Source organism: Cynocephalus volans, chromosome 8 (genome assembly GCF_027409185.1).
Source record: "Cynocephalus volans isolate mCynVol1 chromosome 8, mCynVol1.pri, whole genome shotgun sequence".
NCBI classification, from domain to species: domain Eukaryota; kingdom Metazoa; phylum Chordata; class Mammalia; order Dermoptera; family Cynocephalidae; genus Cynocephalus; species Cynocephalus volans.
The window spans coordinates 152,559,099-152,585,880 of record NC_084467.1 but is presented as its reverse complement, the minus strand read 5'-3'; the positions used below and the strand labels follow the sequence as shown (position 1 = coordinate 152,585,880).

The 26,782-nt window shown below is 33.3% G+C and overlaps 1 protein-coding gene across 1 annotated transcript in view; it reads right to left on the bottom strand.

Moving 5' to 3' along the window:
- Nucleotides 1–26,782, bottom strand: part of CDC73 (cell division cycle 73) — a 103,286-nt gene that overhangs the window by 56,901 nt on the left and 19,603 nt on the right. Inside the window, exons 7-10 of the mRNA XM_063105020.1 lie at nt 25,315–25,531; nt 19,364–19,462; nt 17,396–17,474; nt 15,729–15,793 (exon numbers count right to left, since the gene is read on the bottom strand). Coding sequence (XP_062961090.1) covers nt 15,729–15,793; nt 17,396–17,474; nt 19,364–19,462; nt 25,315–25,531 — 460 coding nt within the window. The remainder of the gene's footprint in view (nt 1–15,728; nt 15,794–17,395; nt 17,475–19,363; nt 19,463–25,314; nt 25,532–26,782) is intronic.

The following is a 26,782-nucleotide window of genomic DNA, read 5'->3' as shown; positions in this document are numbered from 1 at the left end:
TTAGCTTTCCATTTCAATATATAATTAAATGTAAATAAAACATTACTATCAATTTTAAGAAACTTTGTGCAAAGGACAGATTTTCTGAGCTGACTATTCTAGGGTTCTAAAAACTATACTCCATGCAATAAGATTTAGTTACTTCATAAACACATTCATAAAGTTCAGATATCAATGCAGTTTTCATCTAAGTATTTACTTTTTAAAAATAATTGAGATACTCATTTTAATTTCTTTTATTAACACTCACATATATTGGGGAAATTATTTTGACATGACGTGATAAAATGTGAAAAATTAATGTGTCTCAGGCTCAAGTTTTTATAAAAAAGGTTATTAAATGTTTCAAAATAGACAAATTTTGTTTCCTCATTGGTGTTAAGGGCCAAGCTAGTACTGCCATGAATTATTCAATTATATCAATTACTGCACTCTTAAAGAGTACCACTATTTAACTTCAAGTATATCTGTAAAAATAAATCACATTCGTCTAACCGAAGCAAAAGTAATCATTGAAAGGCACAAAGAGGATACACTGTTGAAAAAAGATAAAGAGTGCAGCTTCATTCAATGCATTTTTAAGATGCACGTCTGCCAAACTGTAACATACGGGAAGTTGATTTCCTGACAGCAGGTGTACACAGGCCAATACTTAATCATTTTATGGCACCTATTTCATTCTCTGAGTGCCAAGTTTACAAACCTGCAGTCTTTAATTTGGTAGATGACAAATACTCTGCATCACCAATTAAAAACCTTTTTGGAAGGGATGGGGGGAAATTACAAATGTTAGAATCCTTGATTCTAGGATGAACAATGTATACAATGCACTTCTACAAAGTTTTTAATAAAAAAAAAAGGTAAACAACAACAACAAAAAAAACCAAACCTTTACTGAGTGTTATGATACAAATATTTTCACAGTAATTTTGTTTGGCTCCACTCTCAATTTTAAAATCAAGAAATACCAACCCACTAACTTTAACAGTGTTTTTATTCCATACAAGTATGTAAATTATCAGCCTTAATTTCATTAGGATGTTTCTTATCTTAATTTTAATAATGACCATTTTTATTCCTGATTCTATTATGAAGGGATAAATCACCAGAATGGAACTATAACATCTGTTAAAGCTGAGAATCACAAAAACTGTTTTAAGTACTTGTTAATATGTTGAACTCTAATTACATTCAATTTACCTTCCACTTTCAAGTCAGTGGCCTAAGTGTGCTGTACATCAAATAATTCTGAAAGCTGAGCTATATAACACCCCCCAGCTCTTGGTTTTTCACTTATTCTACATGATTACAGAATGACCAAAATTACTAAATAAAAGTCACACATAAGAGGAAAATACCGAATGAGTTCAGTAAGTTTGACAAAAGACAAAAGGAATCCTTCCCTCATAGTAAAGGAATTCTGATTTATACTTTAGAAGTTTAAAAAAAAAAAAGAAAAGTATGTGTGTGTATGCACAGGTATGCACACAGAAACAGAACCCGAGTGCTATTTGTCCAAATTATAATGATAATGCAGGATCTTTAAAAGACAGTGATTTCCAAAAAACCATGTTTAAAAAATGAGTTATGAAATACAGAATTCTTAACAGACACCTAAATTCTTCCTATCTCAGGTATCAATTTAAAATCATTTCTATATTCCTGATAATGCTATCTTGAAAAATGATGGTAATCTGATGACACTCTAAGAGTCCTCACAGGGGACGGGATCAAATAGTAAAGTTTCTTAGTACTGCTGAAAGTTTTTATTTTAAAATAATATTTTACTACTAATTTATTTTTAACTTTCTCAAGAATATGAAAGCCAATTTCTTGAGTAAAATAAGGTGATAAAGTATTTAAACATTTCACCAATTGTTTATTGTGCCTTCATCCTCATATTATGTAATTTTTGCCTATATATAAAAACATAATTTTAAATGACAACATTTTAGACTAAAAGACTACAGGAACAGCTATGTAATATTTATGCTCAAAGTGTTAATGGGTATTTTAGAAGATGAAAATACCAAAACTTTCAATACTTATAACATTAGTTTACTTTGATCAAGTTTAGAGGTGATAAAATCCTAATTCAACCAATTAATTTAGATTTTTCCTCACCTCTTTGTACACAGCATAATCACATACCTCAACTTATCAATATCTATTTCTAGCAAATCTTACAAAAATACCATTAACAGCAACAGGAACTATTTGCTAATTGTTCAAGCAGTGTGCCTAGTACTGTGTTAAAGCACTTTATATACATGATTTCATATAATCCTCATAAGCAACATTAAGAGATAGGAAAGAAAGACTCCTGCAAGAGGTTAAATACCTAACATCACAAACTAGTGAAGAAGTAAGTTTCAATTTCAAAGATCATGCTCTTAACCATTACACTGTTCTGCTATGTATTTCACATATGGCAGCTGCTAAAAGGCTAAAGAGTTAAGCAAAAATGGTTTTCCCTCTATTCCCCCATTCTCTTCTTATTCTTCATCCTTTGCGAGGGCCTCCAGGCTTCATAGCCATTTTCATACACCAGAGGGTCACCTAATGTTAGATGCAAATAAAGAGGAGAGAAAAAAAGAGGATATCTGATCCCCCTATATAACTATTTTCTCTCCTCCTTTTCAGTTGTTGTTGATTGCTGACCAGAACCTTGAAAAGCATGTATATTATACTGCTTATCTCTTGCTCCTTTGGGCACTGAGGTATATCTGTAGGCAGGAAGCAAGCAATAAAAAGTATAAAAGGTGCTTCTTTTGAAGTACCACTGACAATTTTTAATAGACAAAAGTGGCACTGCATTTATTCACTTACTGTTTAGTCACCTACTATTTTGTGGTGACATGGCAAAGCCTGTTTTTCCGACTTATTCAGATATTTATTTCCCCATTTTTGCTGCTTAACTAGAAAACCTGACTACTAAATTAACAGATATAAAAAGAAAAAGAAATCCCTATCTATATACATTTCTATAGAATATCAATGTATCACTTAGATATTATTCACAGAAGACAGGTAATACATATCAAATACTAAAATGGGACAGAAAGACCACTACCAGCAAATTTTGCAGTAATAAAATTCTTAGCTCCTATGATGATTCCTTAATGCTCTGTTAAGACCCTGCCCTCTGTGTGTTCTGCCACCTGAGCAAATCAGGGATACAAGCAGATTCAAGAACAACTTCTCTCAGAGAAGAAAAGCTGAAAATTTCATACCTATTCATAATTTGTATCCATGCACAAGCCTTGAAAGAGCAACAAAGTAGTTTTTGTGTATACAACATAATGGAGCTAAAACCATGTCACAATAAGTGCCCTTATTACTGGGAAGAGATCAGGAAAACCATGTTTGAAGCCTGTATTCTTAAGGTCACACCACCAGGAAGGAGAGCCAATATATCTCAAAGTAACCACAAACCTGACTGCCTGAACCTCATATGAAGCAAAATGTTATCAACCTAGAAATTAATGAACAGAGAGGACTGGCCCACTGTTTCACATCTGCTTAAAATTTGTTTTTAAAGTTTGTTTAAAATTGTATTCCTTTATCAGAGATCTGTTTGATCTCCTGATAAGGTTAAAAATATATATATGTGTGTGTGTATATATATATGTGCTACAACCTTCTTCCTGGAAAATTTACACAAGAGAGGGAAGAGAATGACTCCTATAAACTTAAGAGAGAAAGCTATTACTTGGCAGAAGAAGATGAGTAAACTCGATTTTTACAAAAATAAAACAAAGTTCTTAATCAAAGTTCATAATTAAAACTTCAAATTTCAAGTATTTGTATGTCCATCTGAATGTCCTTATAGACATTATATGTACATTTATATGTACCTTTAACATATATTTACATCCTGGCCAACAGCCAAAAAAACAAATAATAAAAACATATTTAAACCGAAGTCATCTTCTCATCCTAACATTCAGTACTTTTTCAGCACTCCCTTTCTCAGTGAGCAAGTAACTCCAATGAACTGGCCACGTACGAATAAGAGGAATCATCGTGGCCACTTCCTTCTCTTGTTACTGCCCATTTTCCATCTATCCCAAAGACCTGGATCCCTACTGAAACCATCAACTATTCTTCATCTTAGCCCTTTAGTACAGCATCTCTCACTTTTGCACTACTGCAACACCTTTATAACCAGTTTCCTTATATCCATGTAATCCGTTGCCTGTATTACAGCCAGAATGGTATTTTTAAAACATAAAGCTATTCATGTTATCCCACTGTTTCAATGGCTTCCCAATGTACTCAGGATAAATACCCAAATCTCTAAACCCCCTGGACATCTACAAAGCCCATAAATAATTCTGTCTTCCTTGATAAGGCTAATCTCTCCACCCAATCTTTTGATGTCATTCCTACCTTCTGCCTCATTAAAAATTATTTTTTCTCTCTCTCTCAAGATTGACTTAAAAAGCAAGAAACAAATCCTAGATGAGGAAAAATGAATTGAAATTTGATTCAATAAAAAGTCCCACCCTTTTGGATTAAAGAATTTTTGTTTTATTTGAAAGGAAACTTTTTTAAGTATCAAATTAACTTTTCTCTACACTGAGGAAAAATAATAGTGATTTGGAGAGAAGGGATTCCAGAGACAGAAGTAAGGTCTACATTTGAGATTTTAGGAAGTAAAGTCTCCAAGGCCCTCGTGATGGCTGGGTATTGGAAGTACAGGAGAGGGGAGTAAGTGGCAAGGACAATGCCTAAGATTCCGGCCTGAACACTGAGAGGATGACAGTGCCATTTACTGAGAGAAAAAACACAGTATAAGAAGCGGATTCACCAGAGACAACATAATAAAGGGCCATCGAGCCATGTATAAAAAGCATTGGGGGCCAAGGGCTTCAGCCACACTCCCCAACATTAGCATTCAGCCCAGAAACAACCAAGCCACCACTGGAAGCCCCCTGGTCTCCCCTGCAGAAATGAGGGGGGTGCTGCAACTATGCCCCTCCTCCTTTCTCCTTCTCCTACCCTATTTCCTTCCCCTTTCTGATCTCCTCCTCCCACCCAACTGCTGTGCAACATCTTAGAATGTAAAAGCAGATGGAGCTGGGGACCAACCCATTCTCTCGCATCCAGCCACACTGCCACTACCACAGGGCCTGCCCAAGGTCCTGAGGCACAGAGCCTGGGACTGACTCCTCCCACAACCAGGCCTGATGCTGCTGCTACAGTGTCCACCTGGGTCCTGAGGCACGGAGCCAGGACCAACCCTTCCTCCCACAACCAGGCATACCACTGCTGCCATGGAGCCCGACCAGGGTCCTGAGGTATGGAGCCAGGAACCGACCCCTCCTCCCGCATTGGGGAACACCACCACTGCCACGGGGCCTGTCCAGGGTCCTGAGGCATGGAGCCAGAGACTGACCCCTCCTCTCACCACCAGGCAAAGACCACACCAAAAACATCACTTCCATGTAGGTAGTCCACCACAGCAACCACAATAGCTACAGCTGCCTCAAAAGCAGGCAGACACCACAACCACCAGGCAGATGACCCACCAGCCACTCGAATGTGTTGACACAAGGAGAGTCAGCAGCAGAGACCAAAGTAAAGAAGAGGATGTCCCTCTCCACAAAGCCCATTCCAGATTGATAGAAGAAGCATCTACTCTACAGTAATAGTAAGGGACCTAAAAGTACCTCTCTCAGCACTGGACAGATCATCTAGGCAACAAATCAACAGAGTAACCATTACCCTTTCAGAAGGAGAGAAGAAATCTAGGATTATCAGAGGTTGGGGGGTAGGAGGGGGTAATGGGGAGAAATTGGACAAGGCACATAAAGAATAAGTACAGTTTGTAATAATATACATGCTAATAATATTGATTTGATCAACAAATGTCAACGTTAAACCCCCAAAATATGTACAATTACGATTCAATGAAAAAATTAAAAAATTAAAAATAAAGTGACTTAAGAATCAGCCTCTATGAATAGTTTAAATGGAACAATTACATGCAAGAATAATTTCAAAGTAGTTCAGAAAACCCTAATGAACTATATAACCTGAAGTGGAATCTGTTAAGTGTGTTACAACAAATGGTGATAAATATACAAGGTGACTTCAAAAAGTTCATAGAAAAATTCATATTATCTTTTAATTCCATTTTTTCCATGAGCTTTTTGAAGTACACTCATGTGGAGCGGAAAACAGCACACACGGACAAGTTTACACTTAAAGCTTGTGATTATTCATCAGGAGGTACTTTGCAGAAAATATATGTATTTATCATGTACTGCTGAGCCATTAGTGTCCGCATTAGCAAACTCCATTTGGTCTCATAAATTTAACCATCATCAGGTCCATGAATTTCTATTAGAAATAATCTTGATGTGTCCTATCACACAGCAGCCCAACCATTTATCAGTAGTAAAGTTTTACTGTGAATTTTTGAGCTCAGGGCCGAGGTTCAAATTTTTCTGAACAAGAAGATCCAGCCTCAACCACTATTATCAAACATTAAATGGCTTTGAAAATTAGATTTTGCTACAGATTTGATACTTTTTTGAATTCAACTTAAATTACAAAACAAAACAGTGATGATATAAGAGACTCATACTGTCATTTTGAGTACAACTAAGGTTTGAATTATTAAGTAATATCAACCTGCTTCATACGCTTCCCATGTACTCAAAAATTAAAATAAGAAATGAGAATTCCATTCTCACACAAATCTGCAGTGGATATATTTTCCAACTCAAACTAGAGTTCAGGTCTCATTCAGATCTCAATACAAATGTAAAAGATATTTCCTTATTTCAAAATCCATTTAACTGTGGAATTGGGGAAGTTCCACTTAACCCTCCAATGGTAATGATAAATCTGCAATGTAATGGCATACCAAAAAGGTAAGTTATCAAGAAAATAATCTAGTAGAATTCTAGAAATGCTTTCCATGATGTAAATATGCTGAATTAATGTTCTGTGTACATGGACTGGTAATCGTATTTAGCAATATCTGTCTGTATGAAAAGATTTTTTTCAAAGATGAAAATACATAAAAACTCCTTATATATCAGCACTAATAGATGAATGTTTGCAATCAATTTTGGTGACAGACAACACTAACTTTGAACGCCAATTTAGTAAAATGTTATCCCCTCACCAAAAAAAAAAAAAAAAAAAAACTCCATTCTTCTCATTAGCATACCAGTGTTACAGAGTATTATCTTATATTATTATTATTATATTTGTAATTAGAAATTTATGGAAATTTAATTATGTCTTGTTACATAAGTACCTACATAATTTCTTTGATTTTGTCTATTGACCTACAGCCTAAAATATTTACTATCTGGCCCTTTACAAAAAATACTTGCCAATCTCCAATTTAAATCATTACATTTAAACCTTTTTAAATCATTGCAGAGTAGAAAACGTAAGGCAATAGTGAAAACACACTTAAATCATACAATTTCCTGCTGCACTACTTACTTTCATTCATGCCTGACTCTCATTTCTGTATTCTCATTATAAAACAATTTTGTACTAAAGTTTCTAAGAGTTCAGCTTAGATAACACTAGAAGGTTTCAGAAATTAGCTTTCACTACAGATTTGATCATTGTTACCTAATGAATTCCACCTAAAACTACAAGACAAAACAGTGCTTACATATAAAATTCATACTGTGGTAAAAGACGGCTTGCTTATTTTTATGGGCAAACAACCAAAATTCAACATAGCATAAATAAATAAAGCCCAAATAAAAATGGTAGGTTTTTTATGGCAGACCAAATACAAATGTTAGCATACTTAGTTTAAGTGTACGAGTGGAGACCTTGACCACAATTTTATCAGTATTATGTATGTTTGGGAGGGAGAAGAAACAGAGAGAGAGAAATTCTTTTCTTCTCCTATTACTGAAAATGGTTCTGGTAATTTCACTAAATAAATTTTATATAAGAAGTATAACCAACTGAGTAAAATGTGAATAAAATCTTTCTACATAATCCACCAATTATTCTTACGAAAAATCCTTTATACGTTACAATTATACTACGCATATCTTCACATCATTCAAATAAATATACTAAAGTAGAATTTTTTAGTGTTACCATCCTGAAACTGTGTAAAAGGCTCATCACAACACAGAATGATTACATATCTACTTATACATAAAATCTTCTACAATGGTATTCACATTAGTACTTCTCCATTTGTACTTTATATTTGGTTCTGTACTCATTCTGACTGCGCTCTAAAGCTTAGGTACTTTTTATACAATGCTAAGAAAACACTTAAATTAGTGTCTTTCCTGCATAGAAATTACCGAATTAATTGGGAGAGTACAATTTAAGTAACCTCATTAATTTGATTATGAACCTGTGATAAGTGAAAGGTAGAAATAAGTGATTTCCAGAATCCAGTAGGAAATCCTTGCTCTTCTCTCCCTTTCCAAACAAACAAAACTAAATGGGACTGATCCTAGGCCTATAGCTCAGAGCAAAGTCATTCTACCACTACTGCCCTCTCTAGTGATGAATTAGATCCTTTGTATAATCTTTAAATTCAAAAGAGCTAGTTGCCTCATCAACAATTTTTAGTAAATCAAATAGAACAGAATGAGATGGTAGTCCAAAAATTGAGTCAGCAATCTACACATCTAAAGAAATAATAAATCATATCCATCTGGAGAGAGATTAGTCAGACACAACAAGAAACAGAAGTCACAATGGCAAATGATGACAAAGACTGTCTAAGCAATGGCCAAGGGGAAAGGTGCCCTGGCCTTGCAACATGTCTTTCTTTAATGAAAAGATGCAAATATCAGGCTACTTTGACATTATTAAAAATTTAAAGGATATAATTTATTATGTGCTCATTGTGCAACTATACTGTGATTTCCAATGTAGCTTCCTTACACAGAGAACATATATGTGCTAGAAAGAGCATGTGAGCACAAAGTATCCTTTACAATTACATTTCTCACTGTAAATTAATAAATTAGCATTTGATTTCAGATGCTTGTTCACATAAGCTTGATTAAAGTGAACCAATTTCTCATGGTATACTAACATTATTAAGTTTCTCAGCCTTTCTCTGGGCCATGGCAAATTACCAAAGTAATGCTACCCTATGGGACAACTTGGGATCCAGACAGCTGATTTCCCAAAGGCAACATAACCTTCTGCACTGCTGCTCATCATCAGCAGTTACTTATCCTTTCACCTGCTACTTAACAAAGATGGTGATGAAAATTATTCAGGTACTTAGAACCAGATTCTATGACTATGGATTGGTCATCAGTGATCTACAAGAGTGTTCCAACATAAAATGTAAATGTAATTACTACCAGTATAACATATGGAAGCATGTTTTTATAAAATCTACTACACTATGACCTTTACACTAATGTTTAAAGCTTTAAAAACATTATACAAACTTCTCAAAAATATTAATATTGACTCAAAAAAGTTAGAAATAATTCAAATGTAAATCACAGGTCTCCCCAAAACTGACTTCTATCAACTTGTTCAAAGGTATTTGATCATTTATATCTATTACATTTATTCCAGATTTTTAAAAAAATTCCCAATATCAATGTATTTAAATTAAATAATTAAGTTTTTAAAGTTTTTTTTCTTGTAATTATTAAAGTAACTTTTATAGGGGAAGAGCGACAAAATTTACCAAAGTTCTTGATGAATTATAATGTACCCACAAATTTATCAGAATGATTGGTTATTATGATGTCACTCTACCTATTTAAAACTCAATAATTCCTAAGGACACTTATTAAATATTCTGTATAGGCTTTTAAGATAAAATGTTAAAATAGTATAATCAAATCAGAAACTGAATTTTGGGGGTTTTGCTTTTATAAAGAAAACTAAAAGACATTTAAAGAACAGAAGTTAGTAATTAGTAAATTCTGGAAGATCAAAGAGCTGTTTAATTTTAGTTCTCAAATTTGATATATTAAAATATATTAGGAATTCCATTCCAGAATATTTATGACAAAAAGACACTGCAGGAAAACTGAAGCATCCATCTAAAAATACCAAATTTGGGCAGGTAAATGATTGCAGGATTGATAGTGTCCAGAATTCACTGTTGTAGATGATGATAAAAGACTGAATCAATTCTTTCTCAATGTAATCTACAAAAATATTAAATTGACTTGATTTCAAAATAATTCTACATTTGATCTTACATATTGCTGCAAATATCTAACTGTAAAGAACCAAAAGCTTTTTCAATCACACCATAAAATACGACTTCAACAGTGAGACAATTATCTGAGTTATATGGTATGACTTTTGTCTCTAATTAAAACAAAAATAAGATCTTAAGAAGTTGTGTTCTAAGCATTTCAAGTGAATGTCTTCAACTTATTCACAGCAAAACCCCATTCTGAAATTCCAAATAACTTAGTTTTTAAATACTAAGATTTGTCCAGACCAGAAGCAAATACAAGTTTAAAAACAGGTATTTAAAATAAACATGGGAACAGTCACTCACAGAGGAACATGAGAAGCAGGAAAGACAAGAAGAACAACACTAAAAGAAACATCCATCAAGAAAAAGACCTGGAAAAGAAACCAAAACTTAGAATTAAAGATCAAATGAGGTTTGGCAGGATGGGGGAGGGGAAAAGGTGAAGACTGAACTAACTAGACAATCCAACGAATACTAAGACAACTAAAACAATATTTGAATGCAGAAATTATATAAAAGACTGAAAATTCAGAGAAGATCTACATCAATTTATGAAGATCTAGAAATTGATATAGCAAACTAAGCTCAGCCAACAGCAGCCAACAAAAAAGTATGAAAAGTACTCATCAAGGACATATCTAAACACCCAAGTACAGTATATTAAATATACTAGGTTTTTTTCATATGAACAAATTGGTTCAAATCATGTCATGAAATTAAAGAAAATATTAAAGATTAATTTTTGTCCTTCAAAATAATGAAAAGAGATATACATAAAATAAAAGCATTTCTATGTTAAAGAACAGTAGTGGTTAGTCTTAAAATTCAGAAAAGGAATTAGAATTTTAAAAAAGTAACATACATTTGATACTGATACTAATTTTGTTAAAATTGAATGGATTAAAAATAAAAGACTATTAAAATTATGTTCAAGAGAGACTATTAAGCTAAAAGAAAACTAAAATCTACTTTTGTGCAATTCTCAGTCATAAATAATTATAGCATTACACATCAAAACTATAAGAGAACATATATAATCAAACCAAAATTTCATAACACATTTTTATCATGTTGCTAACAAAATACCATCATATTCCCAAACTGGTTTCTATTTTCTCCTATTCTTACAAAGATCAATATTAAAACACTTTGACAAAAGGTGATGTTAAATTTATTACTAAAAATTACGCAATGGTTGCCAGACTATTCCTGACATATGTGCCAACAATAACTTTGTCTATGCTTTGTTCAAAAATAAGTCTCAGGAGTTTGTGATCATGGCATTAACTATATGGTATATTAATTAGTAGATTAACATTAAAGGGTATGCTACAGATATTACTAAAATCTCTAAGATGTTTTGGGTAAATCAAAAATTACTCTTTAATGAAATGCAAAGCTAAATTAATTGAGTTTGATTGTATAAGCTTACACCAAAATACCATCCTGTGTGCAATGGATTTTCAATAAATCTGAGTAAAATACATACATAAGCTGAAGAACATTATAAAAAAGAGAACCTTCACTTTATGTATACTAAAATTCCCTCATACCTATTAATATGTTCTGTTGCTATAATTCACTTTTCTTGAACTTCACTAGCATCAAAATGCTGATTATGCTAACAAAATATAAAGGTTAAATCAGATTCTAATACCTCTTACCACAAAGATATCAGTGTCATGAGATTAATACCCACCCATCTAAATAAATGTTCACTCTAAGTATTAGCCAACTAGAAAAAAAAGGTGTTATCTGTACTATTCAGTAAAAGAAGTTTACAAAATATTACATATGTTTAATATGAAAATATTTCTGCAATAACTACAATTAATTCCATGCTACAATCAAACAGCACCGAAAGGTACAATGCTAAACAAGATATACCTGTACACATTTAAACCTCAAAACAAATCCCTAAGGAAATTATACCATTTTTCAGATAAGGAAACTGATGCTTGATTTGCTGCAACAAACAAACAAATCATAACAGAAAGTTCTTTCTTGTATCTCCCTTATATTAAGACATGCTCCATTAGCACCACATTACCCCCAAACACACACACGCACACACACAAAAAAAGCAGCAGCTAGAAAAATCATTAGAGGAAAATTAATATAAAGAGGATATAAGGGATGTTTTCAAGTTTTATGAGTACAGAGAAAAAAAACATTGTCTAATCAAGTTGGTGATGGCTTCTTAGAAAAGTCTATGAAAATGAAGATCTAATAAAAAATAAACTGTGCACAAAATACTAATATTTTAATATTGAAGTATTACTTCATATAACATAGTAAATGTATAAGCTTTTGAAAGCTTAAGAGACATGAGTTATTACACATTACATATATATAAAACTAAATAAAGCTTTGTTTTGTTTAGGGATACACCTCTTACTGCTCAGGCTGACATAGGATAGGACAGAACCACCCTATTTTCTAAAATACCAAGACAAACCAACAGGTTTTGGAAATTATTTCAAGTGCAATATAATATTCTCAAACAGAATAATATGCCAGTCTAAGTGTAGAGTGCAGAAAATCACATACTATAAATCTATTTAATATATAAATACTTATAATTTTGTGACTACATATTAAAATCCCACTTTATATACTTTTTATATCAAAGTAAATAACTTATATCTAAATAAATACATTTATTTCTATATATGAACCACAACAGGTGGGTGCAAAAGGCTAACCTAGCTAAATTATCACCCACTTCATATAATAACTTCTTTGCAGTTATCTTCTCTCACAGGTGAAAGATCTCTATTATAAGATAAATTTACACCCCTGTAGTATGAATATTCCACTTAAAGGATATTAAAGACGAAAATATTAATTGTAATATTAATATTTATAATATTAATTCTCTTAATATTTAAATAAACTAGTCTTTATAACTTTGAATGAAAATTGTACCATTAAACAGGTAATATTAAATATGTCAATGAAGCTACCATAAGTCAAATTGAGATTATAAATAGAATCGTAAGTTCAAAATAAAAGTAGTCATCATTTGTTGAGTCCTCTTGGTGCCAACCATTTTACACACAGTGTCTCCTTTAATCTTCAACAATAATGTAAATTCTATTAACTTCATTATAAAATAAAAACAAGACCACCGATAGAAAGGTTAAATAACCTATCAGCAGCAGAATGAGTGGCAGTGCTGGGATCTGAAGCCAGGACTGACTTCAAAGCCTTAAATTTGTTGTGTTTCCAAATGATTAACTTCTCTTTACAAAGCTGGCACTGCCTTTATTTAGATCGGGGATTTCAAACTGAAAGGCCAATAGGGTCTACGAAGGTAGCATAAATAAGTGAAGAGGGCTAAAGAAAAGGTAACAGAGTGGTGATGCCTTGGTAACCTAGAGAAAACATCTTATCAAAAGAAGGTAGCTACTGCTCACATTAGGCTGTTGCCAAGCAAGACTGTGCACCCAGTACCCATTCAAGCCAGACAGCTTCTTCAAAGAAGCTGGAAATCCAAACTGTTTATGTGACAAACTCTTGTTTTTAAACGTTGGTAAATAAAATAAAATATTAAATTACAATGGATGCCTAATAAAACCTGGCGCCACATTTAGATTGGCACAATGAATGACTCCAGAAGTATGCTATACAAGATGTCTGGTGACAATGCAATGACGCTTATGAACAGGCAGGCTGCATCTAACTCTGAGAAGAAGAAACTTTCCTGCCAGCATCCTTAAAATCTACCCTATAACCAAATATTCTTCTTTCAAGTCTTTCTACTTGCCATGCTCTTTTCATCACAGAACTTTTACTCCTGCTTTTTGTTCACAGTTCCTAAAATATGCTTTCTTGCCATCTTTACCAAGTTAACTTCTATTCAAACTTCAGATCATACGCCAAGTACTAATTCCCTGATGAAGTATTCTGACTCCTGCAACAAGTCCCCCAATTTTAGGATTTCATGGAACAATGTATACTCTACACATTTGGCAAAGTCACAATTTTGTATTTGAGTGACTGTTTCTCTCCCCTGCCTGACCATAAACTAAGTCCACAAGAACATGTCTGGCTTTGTTCATCTTTGATGTCCCAGCACCTAGCAGTGCATGGCACATAGCATGCACTCAACAAGTATTTGCTGAAAGGAGAACAGAAGGAAGAAAAGGAAAGAGAGCCCTAAGGAAGAAAGCCTTAAGCAAATATCTCCATCTTCCGTTGGCCTAGGCTCTAGACCCAATTCCAAAAAATTACTGCTACTATAATACTCCATAACAGTTCAAGCAGAGATGAACAACAAATTAATCAACAACAAAATGACAGTGATGGAAGCTTTAGAAACAGTGATGGGCAGGGAGGTTACTAATGTATGTGTTCCTGCTTTTAAGAATATAATCTGGTTAAGAGACTGAGATTCTAGATCCTTCTGACAGTGAAAGTTGGTGGTGATATTACTACATCTGTAACATAAACACTGGAAATCTACCTGAGTTTGCTACCAAGAAAATGGATCCCCAAAAAAGACTTACTGAAAGAAGTACAACATCTATTGGAATCGATTCAAGTGAAGATCTTACAGGATAGCTTTCAATCTGTACAATTTGAGGGTGCAAAATGCTTCCTCAAAAATGAAGACAGTAACCAAGAGTCAATGATAGTCAAGAAGAACAAAAGTAAAGAACAAATAGGGGTAAGAGTTTGTAACCTTTCCAACTGAACATGAACAGGCTAGACAGGATAAAACGAAATGGTTCTCAACACAATTATCAAATCCCTATAAATAACAACAGTGAACTGTGATTATATCTTATTACATCACCAGCGGAACCATAAATAGGTTCCTTGCTACTACTCGACTAAGGCAGGTCTTCATTATTTCTTCTCATTTACTGTGTACTGAAAAGCATTGTCAAGTGACATTTTCTTAGTCTAAGATGGCCCTTTCACAAGAGGAATCCATGAAAGTATTTCCCCCACTGAATGGTTCCTAATTCCAACCCCTAACTCTAAGAAAGCTTTACTTAACTTAACCTCACTCTATGAAACACTAGTTCTTTTCAAGACTATTCCCAACAAAAGGGAGGGGAGGGGCAAACAAGCTTAGGAAAGAGTGCATACTCTTGTTTTCCAATTAAGATAGTCCTGTCTTAAGAGCAATGAGATTCCCAGCATTTGGTTCTGTCAAGTATGTACTTTCTAAGCATTACATCAACCACTGCAATCTGTCTTTTTAAAGAGCAAAAAAGCATTACATTTTAAAAAAACAAAACTGACCTTATAACTCCTCAATCGTTTTAAACACTCTAACCAGGTAGCATCATCACAAGTTAATCAAAATAGTTTTTATTTACATACACTCAACTCAGTTTGAAAAAAAAAGAAACAGGACACTCACAAATGAAATGATCCATCACACAGATCCAGCAGCGCAACAGATCACTAAAGATTAATGTTTGAAATAGGAAATACTAAAGAACAAAGATTTTCTTCAACATCTGCTACTCACATAAAACGCCTGGAACAGAAGAACATTGCTGTCAAAATAACTTACCGTTACAGATTTCAGTGTCATACCATGGTAGGTGCCCATAGTGTCAATTTTGAAGCCTTCCGTTTCTACAAAGAAAAGGGTTACATTTTAGAGTTTATCAATTTCATTATCGATAAAAAATCTAAATAATAATCTACATTATATCTGACAGTTTAATGGTATAACAAATCCTTAATTCTATTATGTAAAGTTAAAGTACATATTTGTGAAGACAGAAACTTTAAAAAGGACACTAATCTCAAAAATATGTTCAGTACACATCAAGCCTTTTGTGTAGAAGAAGCTGGCTAAGACTATTTCTACAATTAATCTAATCAAAAATTAAATTGAATAGAATACTTAATAACCCGCAAATCATTTACTACTAATACTCAATGACAGTACCACTAAAACCATCTAATATGAGAAGTTACAAAAAGTTGTGTTCCAAAGTTAACGATCATAAGGCATATGCAATACATTTTGTTGAAAGTGATACTACAAATGATGATGGGAGTTCCAGGACAGAGTCCCAATATGCCTTTCCATAAAGGGTCATACAGGAAACATTTTGCACATCACAGGCCATAAAGTCTCTGTCACAACTACTGAATTCTGTAGTTGTAGGACAAAAGCTGGATAAACAATATACGTGTACAAATGGAAGCAGCCCGATTTGGCCCATGGAGGGTCAGATTTGGTCTGTGGGCTGTAATTATCCAACCCCTACTTTATATAATTCATTCCACAAGAAAAACATTGCAGTGAATAAAAGAATGGACCGCTGTCTTTCGATGGCACATATTCAATGTGTGCCTTTATGCAGTTAATGAAGTCAGCACACAAAATTCACTATCTAAAGGCTACTTAAGTTTCTTTGAAGGTTACATTAAGATTTCAGATTAGGTAAACAAAAATCATGAATGTGAAATTTCTAGTCACTTCTATCTTGTACTTTCATGAATCAAGTCAAAATGAAGGAAGATCCCCAGAGGAAATTACACTGATGTCAATTCCAGCTCACTAATATGGAAATGGTTCATTTAGGCTATCACAAAATAAGTACTCACATCATTGCTACAAACCTATGCTTCCCAAGTTCTCTATGTATATATTTATAGTTTGAGAAACAAAATTTGATATATAGAATCTCCACTAAAATAAACTTTTCAGAAACAAAACTAGTATTAATAACAGCAAACATTCGTAGTTTATTACATAACGTATACTATTCTAGGGACTTAATATTTATTAACTAGTTTAATCCCCACAATAACTCTAGCAGATACGTGCTACTACTATGGTTATTATTATAATTATACACAGGAATAAACAGAATAAAGTCAGAGTAACATAAAATTCACACAAAAAGTAACTGTGCCCTAAGCTATGTGGATCTAGAACCTGCCATTGACCAGGGGTTGGCCGATTTTTTTCTGTAATGTATTTTCAGGCTTTGCAGGCTATAAGGTCTCTGTCAAAACAACCTAATACTGCTGTCACAGAGCTAAAGTAGCCATAGATAACATATAAATGAATGAGTGCGGCTGTGTTCCAACAAAACTTTATTTACAAAAACATGCAGTGGGCCACATTTAGCCTGCAGGTGTCACTCTTAAACATGAGGCAATACTCTGTCAAGTTCAGCACATCCAGAGTAAGGGGAAGATAAAAATTAAACATCTTGCCTTCTTTTCCTTTGAATCTTTCTTGGTCATATCTGTTGTAAGCAGCTGGGATAGGCTGTTTGGTACGCAATGTGGGATCCTGTAGAAAAATAAACTATGAGTTACATGTTAACATTTTTAAATATCACTTAATTAATACTTATATAATTCAAACCATAAGAAGGATATTTATTTTGTTTCTTAGCCAATAAGACAAAAAGTGAGGATTAGACCACTAATCATTTAAATGCTTATTTAGTAGATATTGTTTACTGCTAGAAAATTACCAGCCCTATAATGGGCAAAGGCAAAAGGATCTCCAGTATACTTATGTTAAGGCAAAAAGCAAAACTCTTAGAAACTGCAGAAATAAAATGGGTGTGCTTAGTAATTTAATTCTGGTTACTTAAATGCCTTTATGAAATAATACTCTCTCCCCCAATAATGATTTCTTCTAACAAAAAAAAACTTTCTAGTCAAAATTTATTGAGCTGATATTTCAGAGCCTTTTAACTGAAATATCCACCAAGTTGTTAATCCTTAAATTAAACATGAAAACTATGACAACAAATCCATTATAAATGTAAGGGTAAGACAGGGAAATGTATAGGGGAAGTAATAGGTGTTATTTTTTAGAATACTTAGAAAAAGCTGTCAATCTAATGATTTATTATTTAATTCACATTTACCCAAAATTCATCGTATCTGCTCTAATTTAAAAGTGTATATTTAAAGAATATTCTCAAAGCTGCTTGGGAAATTCATGAAAACTGAAATAGTTTTCATTTTGTTTCAACAGGATTCCATTCCAAGTATTACTCGAAACAAAATATAATTATCAAGACTGCTACTAGGTATACACACTCCTATAGTCAAAAGCCAAACATTAAAATTTTTCAAGTATTCTAATGATTATAAATACAAAGAAAGAATATTCACAGTCACAAAGATAAATGTTTAAATTGTTTTAAGGTTTGACATGTTTCCCACCAAGTGCTATTCGAAATGTCAACCAATTCATAATTATAAGCACCCTGTGCTTTACCATCCTAACACTTACCTCTACTACCTTTTTTTTTTTTTTTTAACATCTAGTAAGTCTAGCTTACTAGACTATAAGCTAAAAGAGGTCAGGAACTGTGAGTCTTTCCCATCATTGTATCTCAAGATCCCTTGCATACTGTCCGGCAAATAGGAGGCACTTCAATACTTGCTGGAGGCTCAACTCAAAGCATTTATCTAATTATTAGCAAAAATCCACTATCTCTAAAAGTTAAATACCAATGATTTCATAAGCAAATAAAACTACTACATCTTGCAAAGACTGTATTAGTACTCTATCAAATTTTGATATACTTTTTAAAACTCAACATAAAATAGAAACAACTTTATTTAAAGAATTTAAGATTCTTTTGTTGTATCATATAAAAATAACTGGAAGGATTTTCAACAAAACTAGAAGGTACGTTCAAGTTTAAATAAAGACTATATGTCACACATGAAAATTTACTTTGTGAGGGTCGGAAAGTAAGGCAGTCAGCTCTCACAGCAGCTGAAACTGAAACACAATGAAATGGCCACATGGCTAGAGATCAAGGAAAATACATCCACCAAGATGTCATAAATAGTAATGATGTCAAAAAGAGCCCCAAACTGGAAGGTAACAAGGATTTATATTTTTAATGATTAGCGATTCTTCCAAGCAACAATGAGTAGGCTAGCTACAGTGTACTTAAAATAATTAGTTAGGGGGCTTTTCCTAATTAATCCCTTTCAGACTCTGACCCAGGTATGCCTCCAGTTAAGAATTACTGCTGAAGTAAGTAACTTTAAATGCTAGAGAGAATTTCACATCCTTTAGGTACGTTGAAGCAGCAAAAGGTTTAGAACGTACTGATTTAAAAACGCTAAGACGTCTTCAAAATTACAACACTGAAATAAAAGTGGCACTTGCATTAAAATTACTATAAAGCAGTAAAATATTCTTACCACAGGTGCTGCATTTGGGGCCGGTCGCTGTTCAGGTGCACGCCCTTCTTCTCTGGCTTTTACAGACTGAAGAATTGCAAAAATATTCTTGGAAAAATTCTAAAATATAAATAATTTTAATTAAGCCCACTTAAAATTAAATATACAAAGACAGTAAGTTTACTCAATAAACCGTTTAATACTAAGTTTTCTTCCTACAAATTATTCCCTATGATACAAGAGACTTCAAAAATTCAGGGAAAAATTCATATTATCTTTTAATTCTACTTTTCCACAAATTTTTTGAAGTACTCATATCATAATGATGTATCATTATTATTCACATAAGTAAAAACGAACTACTATTGGGAAATTGATCCGGAGATCAATTATTATAAACCCAGCGTTATTATTTTCATTTTATTTAAACTGCACAATTGGCTACGAATTTATTCATACTCTGCATCTATTCAAATATATATAAAAGATTTAAATAAAATAAAAATATAACAAACTTGTTGTCAAAAGAGGCTTCCTATTCTAAATAAAATCAATTCCTATATTCTCATCTAGGTATAATAAACTCCAGTGCTAATTTCAGATTGCTACAGATTACATACTGAAAGTTTTGAGGAGTCAATGTGCACTTTTCAAAGCTTTAGAAGTTGGAAAATGTAGATGCTCCTCATTTTACAATGAGGTAATGTTCCAAAAAAACCCATCGTAAACCGAAAAAAGCATTAAGTCAAGTATGCATTTAATACCCCAATAAACCCATCATAGAAAGTCCAGAAGTTCCTCAACTCACAATGGGGTTACATCCTGATAAACCAACTGTAAAACAGAAAACTTGTTAAGTCAAACCATTGTTTAAGTCGGGGACTGTCTGTATCTACAAATAAACTTTTACATTAACAATCTTAGCAACACTCGACACAGCTAACTAATTTGACTACTCCTTCTTTGATGCTATAGTTTGAATGTCCCTGCCAAAGATCATGTTAAAATCTAACTGCCACTGTAACAGTGTTAAGAGGTAGGGCCTTTAGGAGGTGATAAGGTACGAGCCCTCATGGATGGATTAATGCTGTTGTTCTAAGAGTGGGTTCCTGATAAAAGGGTAATAAGTTTGACCCCATTTCTCTCTGTCTCACCTGCTCACTTCCAGCCATCCGCCTTTCCACCATGGGATGACCCCCACCAAATGCCGGTGCCATGCTCTTGGACTTCCCAACCTCCAGAATTGTAAGAAATAAATTCCTTCTTTTTTTTTATAAATTACCCAGTCTGTGGTATCCTGTTACAGCAGCAGAAAAGGGACTAAGACACTTGGCCTCTGTGACACTACTCTCTCTTGGATTTTCCCCAAAATGTGTAACGGTTCTTTCTGAGGATTTTCATATTCTGCCTGTCAGTCACTAAACATTTTAAGGAATATGTATTAAGAATCTACTATAAGCCAAATACTTTGCTTGGCACTTGGATATAATGAAGATCAGGGGAGACATGGCCCCTTCCTTCACGAACCTCAAATGTAACATGATTTATCATCTCTAGATAATTAAGCATTTTGTTTCCTTGGCTTGGACCACTCTTCGCAGCTTACCCCTTCACCTACCACACTAGTTTTTACACTTTAGGTATTATTCTCTCCCCTTTACTCTCGATTAAGTTAGCTGTCCTTGCTGGGTGTCTACCCTATAAAGCATGTCACAATTACTTCTTATTTAATTTTCTGTCTTCTGCTAAAGAATATAATCTTTGTGAGAGCTATGACCAATGCATCTCTAGTCAGTGCCTAGCACTTGCCTCATTTATAGGTGTTAAATAAATATTATACAAATAAGTATGTACACAAAATGAGAGATGGCTTGAAACATAACTATTACCACCGCACCAGTTACAGTACTAACTAGTTCCTATAATTCTTGATAGCAACAAATACAGGTCTCAGAATCCCTTTGCACTCTTAGAAAGTACTGAAGACCCAAACAGCTTCACTTTGTGTAAGTTACAATATTTATCATATTAAAAATTAAAACTGAGAAATTAACAAAATATAATTCCTTTAAAAATAAGAAAAACAGATTCCACGTAGACATAAATGACATTTTATGAAAAAGCTTTCTAAAATGCACAAAAAGTAGTGACAAGAAAGAATGGCACTGTTTTAAATGTTTACAAATTTCCTTCATGTCTGGCTTAATAGAAGATAGCTGTACTTCTTTGTTCTGCTATCTTACTTGATCAAAGAATATAAAGAAAATCTAGCCTCATAAAGACAGTGAGAAAGCGAGGAACACTATGATAGCTTTTCCGATAATGGTGGATATTCTTATGTTGATATAATGGTGATATCTTATCAAAATCCAATAAAATTCAATGAAAGTACTTTCCAACTTACAAAGCTTTGAAAAGTGCACACTGACTCCTCAAAACTTTCAATATATAATCTGTAATTTCTTAAAGGTTAATACAATGTAGGAACCACATCCATAAACTTTTTGCATTGTTTCTTTAAAATCCATCAGTCCCTCTTACACTTTAAATAGATTTTTCACCCATGCATGATTTCCTAACAGCATTCACTGGCCATAAGGAAAATATCAATCACTGAGTTATGCAGATTTTCCAAATATTAGCAAGTTGCATTACATAATACCAACAAATTACATTTGTCAATATCGTCATTTGTAAAAGACTCATCAAAAGGGTCTTTGAGAATTAGAAAGCTGTTAAGGTCACAGTAGCAGAAAGAAACCTCCCAAAATTCTAATTTTCTCATGAAAGCTCACATCTTATACTGGCAACAAATATTGTCAGTTGCTCTCCTTGAAGGAACAGACTTACTTCCTACATTTTTTAAAAACTTCTGTCAAATACCCAATTCTGAAAAACATAGCTATTCAAATGAAAAAAAGGTTGTCTTTGTGAAAAAGCAGCTGATTCAGCTCACAACTTAAACAATGGCACAAGTGGTGTTCATAAAGATAACCATCATATTTTGGTATGCAGAGGTGCTTTATACATTCCAATTTTATCACACAAAATACTAAAAAGACATATTCAAAGGTCAAGGTTTCATAAAATTAACTAATTTTAAAACTTCATCAAAGACTGTATTATGAAGAACAAACATAATGGCTACTAGTAAAATTTGGTGCCACTTCCTTGATTCACACCATGGTACCAGCAGTTTTACCAGCCACTGCTTTTGAAACATCCCTGCAAAAATCGACACAGTGAAAAATGCAAATATAATCTTAGCCCTATTATGAACGTAGTTGAAAATATATGAAAATTAAATCTCACTACTTTAAAAATAATAAAGTATTAAGAAAGACAAACTCTAGAAGAATCAGTCAAAATGTTAACAGCTTTTTCTGCATTGTAGAATTATAGGTGATAATTATCTTCCTTTTACTGATCTCTCAATTTTTCAACAATGAACATAACGCTAACTCATATAACTTTAAACGTATATTTTTGAACGGCATTATAAAATCAGGTTGCTTTATCTGGAGTATTTGCAAAAATAAGAATATAATAAAAGACATATTAATGTTTCTCATGGAATCTTGAACCTGTCTTTTGTTCCTAAAACTCATAAAATAACAAGGCCCTGATAACTGGTAACAATGTAGGTCTATCTCAAATCTATAGAACTGTAGGTACCTGTATTAGTCCATTTTGTGTTGCTATAACAGAAATACCTGGAACTGGGTAATTTATAAGTAAATGAAATTTATTGCTCATAGTTTGTGAGGCTGGAAAGTCCAAAGTCAATCTGGTGAAAGTGACAGTGACCCAAGGGTCTCACATTGTAACATGGTAGAAGCAGAGGGAGAGAAAGACCTACTCTCCACTTTTAAAGCCCTCAGAAACACTCCCATGACCACCATTTTTAATCCATTCACTACTGCACGGTCCTACAATCCAATCACCTCTTCAAGGCTCCACCTTTCAACTGCCATAATAGGATTTCCCACCCTCTTAACAGTCACAGTGGGGGCTAAGTTTCTAACACATAAAACTTGTGGGACACAATTCAAGTTTCAATGAATTTGTGGGGACATAATTCAATCCACTACAGTACCTTAGAGTATTCTTAAGAGTGTAGTGGATGAAAACAGTACACAGAGAAACTATCAGTCAAAATATTTGTTTCTGATTTTTAAAAATGTTAATACTCATAGAAACAAACCTAGTTACCAAACAATTCTTTTTTTTTTGTATGTATAGGTAGAGTTGTACATATCTGTGGGCTACACAGTTGAATATCAATATCTACAGCAATACATGATGCTCAAATCAGGATAATTAACATATTCAACATTATACAATGCAGTCATTTTTCAAGACCCTTTACCAATTACTCCCTTTACTGCTCCCTCCCTGTTTCCCACCTCTGGTAACCTCAGTTCTCAAACAATTCTTAAATCATTAACTTGTTTTAAAAAAAGATACAGTGGTACCAATAATATTAAATTAAATTAGAACACTAAGTGTTGAAATGGTGGTACAATCCTGCCACCTAGAGCTCAAAGAAAATTGTTCATCTCCGTTATTTGAAAATGTAATATTTGGTCTAAAAGTAAGGTAGACAATATATCACCTATTTTATTCCTTTACCATGAGTTTCAGGTTTTTCAGTGATTATAATGAACACTGGTGGGATCAATATGTCACAATACTATTCAAGTATTAGTCATATCAGGCAGTGAAAATGAATAAACAGATCATTTTACTGTAAATAACAAAACCAGAAAATGAAGTTTACTCATATCCTCAGATTGCTCTATAAATTCTAAGATCTGCAGAATGATCCTTAATCTCAACCTCAAGTACTTTGTAAAAGTACAAAAGAAAAAGAAATAATTCTTTTTTTCATACACTTTTTCCTGGTAGCTTTATCCCTAACTAAAACGTTAGCACAGAAAATGTAAAGCTAAGATCCCAGAATTCTATCACCAAAACCAGTCTGCCTAGAAAAATGTTAAAGTTCAGTTTCATCAGTAATCTCACACACTTCTTCAAACATTCTTACCAGATCATCACTATTAACAACTGTGCGTCAGTGGAGAATTAACATTTAGGAGAAAACTGGGGGATGGGGGAAGGAAAATATCTGAAAATATGTATGTGAAACAATTAATGAATCTTTTTTGGAAATCCATTAGAATACCGGTCATCCAGTATCTTTCAAATTTTTATCTTTCAAAATTTAAAATGCAAGTCTCCTTTGAACAACAACTCATTTCCAAGAGTTAATCCTTCAGCTATGAACACATAAACGCACAAAGGTGTAAATACAAGAATGTTATTAATGCATTATTTGTAATAGTGAAAAGAGAGGAAAGGAAGGAGAAAGAGAGAAGAAGGGAGAAAAGGAGGAGAAAAGGAAGAAGTGGTGAGGAGGCAAGGAGGAAAAAGATAGGGGCAGAAGAAGGGAGAGAGGAAAATCTCACAATCCTAGAGCAAAAACACAACAAAAAAACTCTATTAATAAGGAACTAATTTTAAAATACTGCTACATCCACACAACAGAATATAATGCATAACATACACTCAATAAATGTTTGCTAACTGATTTCCATAAGTTCCTTACTTTATGGGGAAGAACATTAAGAATGATATAAATAACCAGAGAGCTTGCCATTAATATTCCCTGTTCATTAGGTATAAGCAAAAATCTCATCAACAAGAAAATCGGGCCACTCTTTGATTTACAAATGATGCATGAAGGGGTTCACATTTTGTTTCCAACTTTTCCATCAGCTTCATTAGTGACCAACAACCATATTCAAGAATGGAATGGTAAATATGGCCACTTGGAAATCTACGTTATTACTGATCTTCCAAAGACATATAACTTGAAACCTTCTCCTAATAGCAATTCTTAACCAATTCTATAACCAATCACAGATTAAACACACACAGACTCTAATGAATAAGTAAAATATTTTAATTACCTTTCCTGTGCTCTGTAAGATAGTTGTTCGTGTCCTCCACACTCTTTCTCTGCTGACAATATCTCGGGTCACATCTACTTCAGCATCCACAAAACTCCTCTGTTTAAGAGCAGTTATATCATCATCCAGATCAGTCTTGATAGTAGATCTTTTCTTAGCCATAATTTTGGCTTTGATTGCAGCAATTTTTTCCACTGACATAGCTTCAGACAAAGACCTAAAAGCATTTTCATATTTTAACTTTCACTGCAAGGATTCCTTAGCACATCGTAAATATATTTTGTTACATCTATAAGTCTCTGGTAAAAAACACTTTAAGTGGCAATAATTAAGGTTTTCTTACCTGTAAAACTGACACACTTTCGATATTTTGTAATCGTGTAAGATTTTTATAGATAAAGAGTTCAGTAGAGATATACTCTGAGCAAATCAGCAACTTCTTAGAAGGATCAACACAACAAAATTCTCCATGTTTTTTCATCTCTTCCCCCAAACAGCAGGACTCATATGGGTGCTTTTCTTTATATTATCTGAGACTTTATTAGCTAACCCACCTCTATCGACAGAAATGACACACACATATACACAAACACACACACACACACACAGAGGCCTCCTTAGAAGGGGAGTAAAAAAATTCATCCTGTAGAATTTGAAAGCTTAGGTCTTCCCTGAAATTTATGTCAAGGTTTCAAACCTGTATGTCATAGTGTACAACCTATTCTATAGGTGACAGAAGGTTTTAAATACCACAAAACACATACTCCTTTTATCTCTGGAAGATGAAACCATATTTTGAACAGCTTTCTTGTTCTTCCCTTTTCTTGATTTTCAAATAAACAAAACAGCAAAGACAGGATATGTTTGCAGAACTATAAAAAAAGACTTAACACTGAAAGTACAGATTTCATAAGATGATAGATAATCTTAAGCATAGTGTCTTTTTATAATGCAAAATGAGAAAAAGAATTAAAAAGTGTTTGGGTACCTTAACAACAGTAGACAAAAAAAGTTACTTAAGTCACAAGATGAAAATCTTGAAATATTTTACAAAAAAATCTGGAAAAAGAACAGAAATTCCTGCAGGTCTAAATACAGTATTATTATACAGTCTACTAATTTTATTTAGATTAGGTATGAAAACACTTTTATACCAGATGCTCAATACGCATCTGATATTTGAATCATTTTGTATAATACCGTGCAACTTTCTCCTAAAAATCTAAAGTTTACAAGCATACCACATATACGAGTATTTGAGCCAAATTCAAACACAGCAGTTCCCCCTTATCCACAGTTTCACTTTCTGCAGTTTCAGTTATGTACAGTCAACTGTGGCCAAAAATATTAAATGGAAAATTCCATAAATAAACAATTCATAAGTTTTAAATTGCGTGCTGTTCAGAGTAGTAAGATAAAATCTTGTGCTACCCAGCTCTATTCCCACCCGCCACGATATAAATCATCT